Here is an 8,073-nt window from a genome sequence, read left to right as displayed (position 1 = left end):
ATGCATTGTAGACTTCATTGGGCTTGTAGATTGAATGGCTATTTGATGTGCAACTGCAACAGTCAACCCTCTTCATAATATATATATATATATATATACATACACAAACAGACAGAACAGATTTATAATTTCTATTACATTATTTTGAAGGGCTAGCTAGCCCTTGAAGTGCTGGCTTTCACTCATCGTGATGTCACGTGGCAGCCAAGTCTATGGAATTTTTATTTTCTTTGTGTGACAGTAAATACACATGCATGTACGTTGTACTGTATCCGGCATGTTAAAGTCTATGGACTTTTAAAGTCTGCTTTAAGCCCTGTTGACATCATGTGGCCGCCACAGTGGGTGTGATTTTATTTTATTTTTTATTTTTTTCCCCCACAGAGCCCCAGAGGCCCGACTAATTAGCATGCATTCTCGGACCGGCCCCCGAAAATGTGGGTTTGGGTTTGTGCAGAAGTTTGAGAACTCTTGGGCATACAGTTACACCCTCAGCAGCTGCTCGGCTCCCACCGACAGGGTTGGGAAATCTTTAGACGTACATCCAGGACAACTTGTCACCAATGTATTTGGCCAGGTCAGTCAATAAGGTTCCAAATGTTTTGAAGTCAAAGGTGGTGGTTTGAGTGGGAGCAGCAGCAGTAGTAGTAGTAGTAGTAGTGTAAGTGGTGGAGTCGGGTTCAGAGGTCTGGTTGGTTGACAGGTCTATGGGAGCGCTGCTGATGGGGGTCACACTCTGGGCCTCTTCGGACTGCTCTTGGGGTGTGGAAGACTCGGATTCAGTCTCCTGCTCCGAGTCCTGTGGTTCCACGATCTCTTGCTCTTCTGAGGCCTGTCGTTCTGTGACATCCTGAACTAGGGTCTGTGGTTCTGGAGTCTCCTGGTCCAGGGTCTGTGGTTCTGGAGTCTCCTGGCCCAGGTTCTGTGGTTCTGGAGTCTCCTGGTCCAGGGTCTGTGGTTCTGGAGTCTCCTGGCCCAGGGTCTGTGGTTCTGGAGTCTCCTGGCCCAGGTTCTGTGGTTCTGGAGTCTCCTGGTCCAGGGTCTGTGGTTCTGGAGTCTCCTGGCCCAGGGTCTGTGGTTCTGGAGTCTCCTGGTCCAGGGTCTGTGGTTCTGGAGTCTCCTGGCCCAGGGTCTGTGGTTCTGGAGTCTCCTGGTCCAGGGTCTGTGGTTCTGGAGTCTCCTGGTCCAGGGTCTGTGGTTCTGGAGTCTCCTGGTCCAGGGTCTGTGGTTCTGGAGTCTCCTGGCCCAGGGTCTGTGGTTCTGGAGTCTCCTGGCCCAGGGTCTGTGGTTCTGGAGTCTCCTGGCCCAGGGTCTGTGGTTCTGGAGTCTCCTGGCCCACAGCTAGTGGTTCTGTGCCATCCTGGGTATGTGGTTCTATAACATCCTGACCCAAATCATGTGGTTCTGCAACCTCCTTGCCCAGGGCCTCTGGTTCTTGAGTTTCCTGGCACACGGCCTGTGGTTCTGGAGTCTCCTGGAGAAGGACGGTCTGTGGTTCTACAACATCCTGACCCAAGTCCCGTGGTTCTGGAGTCTCCTGGTCCAGGGTCTCTGGTTCTGGAGTCTCCTGGACTGTGGCCTCCAGGTCCAGGGACTGTGGTGCTTCCTGGCCCAGGGTCTCTGGTTCTGGATCCTTCTGGCTCATGCTCTTCTGGCACTCACAGAATTTCTTCCTGAAGGACTCGGCCAACTCGGGGGTCTTGAACTTGGCCGCCAGCTGTTCTACTCGGCCCTCGCCCTCTGCGTAGTCTGTGGCGGTCCAGACCAGAGCGCTGGTGGAGGAGTTCATGGGTTTGAGGTCCATGGCCTGGGAGATGGTGTGGTTGACACACACCCTCAGCACCTGCTCACGCCTCATCAGGACGCGGTAGACGTGTTTGACGGGGTGGAAGAGGATCTTGATGTCGCCCACGCCACGCTCCTTCCACTGGCCCAGGTCCCGGTCCCAGCGGTACAACTTGGTCCGCTCCTTGAACAGGATCTCCTCGTCCTCCTCGCCAGACTTGGTCTCCACCTTTTGCAGTGACACAATGGGCTCAAAGTGGATGTCCACATTATTGGATGCTTCCTCGTTGTCGCTGCCCTCTTCCTCTCCAACATTCTGTGGTGCTGGTGGTGATGAAGCTCCGAAGACCATAACCGGAGCGTTCGTCCACGAAAAGGAAGAGTCTTGCTTTCCAAATGCAAACATGCCGCCATTGTTGTTGGCCAGGCCATTGAACGAGAGGCTTCCAAATGTGCCAAAGGTGCGGTCTCGGGTAGGAGCGGTGGGTTCCCTTACATTCACGCCGACGTCTGAATCATTAAGTCGCTCTGCCTGAGGGAGCAATGTTTGGACAGCAGGTGCATGGTCTTTGGCCTTAGAGCAGGACAAACACACTGAGGTCTCAGGGGGCGATTCAGGTGACCCAACGTTCTTCTGGAGGGGTTCAGTGCCTGAGACAAACTTGGATGGACCGTGTGACGTGGCCACTGATGTCCTGCTGTCAGGGGATGGAGACGTGGAGGGCCCAGTGTTTTCAGGAGAGGACACGTTGGAAGACACTGGGGTGACTCCCAGGGGGACGTCCAACAGTCTGGAAGACACTGGGGTGACTCCCAGGGGGACGTCCAACAGTCTCTGGCACTCCTCAAACCTTTGCTTAAACCCCTTAGCCAGTTCTGGGGTTTGGAATCTTGCAGCTAGTTGTTCCAGTTTAGAGTGTCCATCTGAGAAGTCGTTGGCCAGCCACATCCACGCCTTCTTGGAACCCGCCAGGGGTGTCAGGCTCATGGTGGTGGTGACCAGGTGGTTGGCGCAAACATTGAGGACCTGCTCTCTTCTCATCAGCACCCTCAGTTTGCCGCTGGTCGTATTCTTCATTAATTTGAGGTTCCCCACCCCTCTCTCCTTCCACTGGCTGGTGGCAGAGTCGAATCTGAACAATTTGACGTGCTGGGAGTAGAGGACCTGTTCGTCCTCCTCCCCGGTCACCAGCTCTGCCATGTGATGAATGGCATCCTTGTACACGTCCTCTTCGCCCGGCTCCACAGAGGCGTCCTCCTCCTTGCTGGGGGTCGCCGGGAGTGACGAACAGAACAGCTGCTCGCCGGCACGAGAAAAGCCTTTGAAAAGAGGGTCTTTCTGTCCGAACTGGAAGTCTCCTCCTGTGGTCTTGAACAGGTCTGCGAATCCCAAGGTGTCGGGCTTGACGTTGAAGAGTGGATTATCCGGGTCGGTGTCTTCCAGCGACGGCGTGGAGACAGAGACGCCGCTGCTCTCCTTCTCTTTCTCTCTGTGCTGATCGGCGACGTTCTTCGGGAACACGGAAGCTGCCCCCGCTGCGGGCATTGGATCCTCGGTTGAAGTTGTCTCCCCAGCGTCCCAAGTGCCAAACGTAAAGCCACATGAAACGGGCTTGATGAACCCTGCAGCACTAGCCGCAGACGGTTGAGCCTCAAACTTAAACGAAACTTCTTTCAACACGAACGCGGCTCCAGACGTCGCTTTCTTCTGTCGGTCTTCACGCTTTTCCCGTGACTTGGGCACAAGTGTCGGTGCTTCCGGAAACGTTTTCGTTCCATCGTTGTTGTCTGGCTTCGACGAAGAAGAATTAGGATCGCCACCACTCGGACAAGCGTTGAATATAAACGGTTGCTCCACTTTGCTCGACGGGCCTTCATTAGCTGAGCTCTCCGTAGCGTCGGGGAAGGAGAACGCGCTTTGTGTCTTTGTGCCGAAGGTGAACATGGTGGTCTGGTTAGGATGACGGTCGGGCGTCACTCAGAGGTCAGAGTGTTACTGCTCGGGTCAGTCTGTTTTATGGGGAAGACGTGGCGTCAGCGGACGGTGACATAGACCTCACTGTTGACATCACTCACTGATGACGTCACTCACTCATGATGTCAGAAGTCAGAGTGAGAAGGTCTGAGGACCGCTGATATGGGCAGAAAGAAGCACACTTAATTTAATAGGACTTTTCATTCCAACAGGGAGAGAGGCGTGGCGGGAGAGATGGAGCCCCAGGCCAAGCGCAGGAAGGACGGGTGTGAGGATGAGGACGTAGTGGCGTCCTGGGCGGCCGTCCCCGTCCTCTCCGACGAGCTGTCCCGCGACGACGCGCCGCTGGTCGCTGCCTTCGCCGCTCCCATCACGGACAAGAAGGAGACCTCTCGCCTGGTCAGAGAGCTGAGCCTGCTGTTCCCCCTGGCGGCCCTCGGCCACCTCAAGAGGGTCCGGCCTTGTAAAGGTAAGGAGAGCTTTAACATCCCACAGTCACATGTTCTTGTAAAGGTAGGAGAGCTTTAACATCCCACAGTCACATGTTCTTGTAAAGGTAGGAGAGCTTTAACATCCCACAGTCACATGTTCTTGTAAAGGTAGGAGAGCTGTACCCCTTAACTCATTTACCGCCTAGATTAGGCGCCTTTTGACGCCTAATTTAATATAAATTGTGTGACCATACCATAACGACCTACGTTGTTTGACGTGTCAAACTAGGGGGTTTTCATGATGCTGAATTGATTCCAAGCATTCGTTTTTCAAAGAAAACACTCATAAAACAGTGAATAAATATTGGACCTCGATATGAAAAGGGTTTACAACCACTGCTATGGAGTGTGTTCAGGAACAGGGGTCTCTCTGACTCTCCAGCTTTTTAGTAAAAATGGTGGGTTAACAAGAAAACCTCTCCCTAAAGGTCCCCGCAGACCGGATGCGTTTTGAGGACTTTTAGCAGGGTTTCTCCATCAGTTTTCCGAAAAGAAATGCGCCCAGTGTGCAACCACCTTTACTGTACCTTACTGTACCTTACTGTACTTTTACAGACAGAGACAGCCCCCACTCGCTGGAGATCCTGCTGTGTCTGCTGACACAAGTACCCCACATGGAGCGGGAGGTGGAGGGGGTCCCCCTGGTCCCTGCAGACAGGGTGGGGGTGTCCCTGGAGGCCCTGGTCCCCGCAGACAGGGTGGGGGTGTCCCTGGAGGCCCTGGTCCCTGCAGACAGGGTGGGGGTGTCCCTGGAGGCCCTGGTCCCCGCAGACAGGGTGGGGGTGTCCCTGGAGGCCCTGGTCCCTGCAGACAGGGTGGGGGTGTCCCTGGAGGCCCTGGTCCCAGCAGACAGGGTGGGACATGCGGGCCTGGGACAGCCCTTCCTGGTGGGGGTCCCCTCCTGGCCCCCTCTGACCCGGCCTCAGTTTGAGCTGGCCAGCCGACACTGGCCCACGGCCTTCCACGAAAACAAACAGGTACTGTATGTTTATAGTGGCTGAAACGGTCCCATGATTCCATTACAGCTAAATGACGGGGAGTTGGTAACCAAGTGGACCCTTATAGATCTTTAACTCTTGATAGTGTAAAAATGAAACCAAATAAATGTTATGCCCTCAAGACTTAAATTATTGTAGAACACCTTGCATCACTTCATTTACAAGAAGTCTACAAGATTAGAGAATGTACGCACATAGTTTTCAGTTTGTTTTGTAGACGATTGATTGATTGAATACTTTATTGGCAGAAATGTAATCAGTACAGGGTACAGTCAGACAGTAATGTAATCAGTACAGGGTACAGTCAGACAGTAATGTAATCAGTACAGGGTACAGTCAAACAGTAATGTAACCAGTACAGGGTACAGTCAGACAGTAATGTAATCAGTACAGGGTACAGTCAGACAGTAATGTAATCAGTACAGGGTACAGCCAGACAGTAATGTAATCAGTACAGGGTACAGTCAAACAAATGTCCAATGGGATATTCAATTCATAATCATGACATGAAAAATGAAAAAAAGATTCAAATCATCATAAAAAGTAAAACAGTTATAATGCTACCAACATCAATACAGCATGGAATTGTGGACAAAATCAATAACAGAACTCTTAAGTCATCAAATGGTGAATAAAGGTTGAAAACCACTGTACTAGTTGTATTAACACTTTCCTCCCCCCTGTAACCAGGTGACGGAGGCCCTCAAGGGGGCGCTGTTCAGTGGGCCTGAGAGGATCGCCATGCAGCGTCACATGACGCAAGCCGTCGCCGCCGCCAGGGCGGGGCTCCGGCTAGGCCACGCCCCCGCGGGAGGCGTGGTCGTTGACCCCTCGACGGGCGCCGTGGTGGCGGTGGGACACGACTGCGGCGCGGACCATCCCCTCCAGCACGCCACCATGGTGTGTATATGTGTGTGTGTGTGTGTGTGTGTGTGTGTGTGTGTGTGTGTGTGTGTGTGTGTGTGTGTGTGTGTGTGTGCGCGTGCACACGTGCGCTTAATTTTAGTTTTTTTCTTCAGTTTTCATTTAGTTTTAGTTCGTTTTGTAAACACAATACAGTTTCAGTCATTAATTTTATTTATTTTTATTGTAGTTTTTATTTAGTTTTTATTTATTTAGCCCCGACAGCAACGACAACAAATGAATTAACGGCCAATTAACAACTGATTGTGACCTCCAGGTGTGTATAGACCTGGTGGCGAGGGCACAGGGTGGCGGAGCGTACCCATTGGATAAACACCCCGACTGTCACTTCACAGCCGGCCAATCGGAGTCGTCGCTGAACACACGGGTAAATAAATAGTACATTATACTAGCGATGTGTTGAAAGTGTCCAAAATGAAGAACAATTACTATAGTTCAATATTAACCATAGTCAACGGGAGGGCGGACATTTTTATATTTTTTAATTAATACTAAGCACTTGTGCTTTGTATTTAGCAATAAAAAATAAACATTCCATAGCCCTATCGCTTGTCCATAATGTGTCCAAATATAATGTCCATGTATTTGCCAGAGATAAATGTTCCCCTTAACTGACTGGAGAACGTGTGGAAATACAACCGATGGATCCAGTGGACGTGTACACACGTCATAGCGCTTTTTCATTGATGTTCTTTTGGGTCGGCCTCTCCTTCTGCACCGTACTCCTTGCTGTTTCGCGCATGCGTTGCGTGCTGCCGCTCACTTCCTTGTTTACGTCTCAGTAAGAAAGGCTCGTCTCTCCTAATCTAGGGACCAGATGGGCATAATTATACTTCTGTCTTCATTTCTGACTTCAACATGCCTCTCGTTTAGAATATTAAAACACCTGCTCTATCCACAAGTTTCACACAGATTTCATGTCTTTGCTAAGTGAAACGAAAGGATTTGTGTGAGTGTCAGGCTAGTCTTAATAGGTTATTTCTCTAATATTTCCACCACGGTCCCAGGCCCAGCAGCCAAAGGGGACGGACCGTGCCGCTAGCCCAGAGGGGCCGGACCGGGCCACCGCTAGCCTAGAGGTGCCGGACCGGGCCACCGCTAGGCCAGAGGGGACTGACCGGGCCGCCAGGCCCTACATCTGCACGGGGTATGACCTGTACCTGACCAGAGAGCCATGCGTCATGTGTGCCATGGCTCTGGTCCACTCCCGGATAGGACGGGTGTTCTACGGAGCGGCCCGCCCCGACGGCGCCCTGGGCAGCGCCCTGAAGGTCCACGCTCACCCCGACCTCAACCACAGGTTCCAGGTGTTCAGGGGAGTCCTCGGACAGCGCTGTGAAGAACTCGACACAGAACACAACAACACTCCTTGATGCTTTATTTCTCATTTTGTTTTCTTGGGGGGGGGGATAATTTTTAATCCTAGAACACTGAACTCGAGGGATTTTCAATTAATTTTATATTTTTGTATTTTCATAATGTTGCTGATGTCTGAGGTGGGCGGGTCTTTCAGTACCTTCAAGAAGGTAGGTTTGTTTCCCTGCCCACATCCCTGGTTTTTTCCTCAGGCAGGTGTTCGGGTGAATTTCACCGTGTTTAGTGATAGAGTGATAGAGAAAAATCCCAATACACATCCCACAATGCCATGGGCTTCTTTTTTTTTCTAATTGGACCATTCTCACATGTCCCAGAAATGGGTGGACCAAAGGAGAAGTCCCCAGCTCTATTATTATTTCTTTAGGAATATTTTTGAGGGGCGCTAGCCCCTCCCAGAGCCTTAGATATAGACAGAGTTATGCAAACTGCGTTCACTTCATGGGGCTTCAGTCCAATGGAGGCTCTCCTACATAGACTTCTATTGGCTTCAGTCCAATGGAGGCTCTCCTACATAGAATGGGAA

General features: G+C 51.5%; 1 protein-coding gene across 1 annotated transcript; it reads left to right on the top strand.

Moving 5' to 3' along the window:
- Nucleotides 1-3,745: 3,745 nt before the first annotated feature.
- adat3 (adenosine deaminase tRNA specific 3) lies at nt 3,746-7,546 on the top strand (the record flags this gene model as incomplete). The annotated part of the gene is made up of 6 exons (XM_080786057.1): nt 3,746-3,789; nt 3,973-4,229; nt 4,807-5,228; nt 5,940-6,149; nt 6,430-6,540; nt 7,181-7,546. The coding sequence occupies 6 exons, from the start codon at nt 3,746-3,748 to the stop codon at nt 7,544-7,546; spliced, it is 1,410 nt and encodes a 469-aa protein (XP_080642183.1).
- Nucleotides 7,547-8,073: the final 527 nt, after the last annotated feature.

The sequence above is a fragment of the Protomyctophum bolini genome (assembly GCF_963924005.1).
Source record: "Protomyctophum bolini genome assembly, chromosome: 16".
In the NCBI taxonomy this organism is placed as follows: domain Eukaryota; kingdom Metazoa; phylum Chordata; class Actinopteri; order Myctophiformes; family Myctophidae; genus Protomyctophum; species Protomyctophum bolini.
The sequence above is the reverse complement of the archived record's forward strand: the minus strand, read 5'-3'. Positions and strand labels throughout refer to the sequence as shown.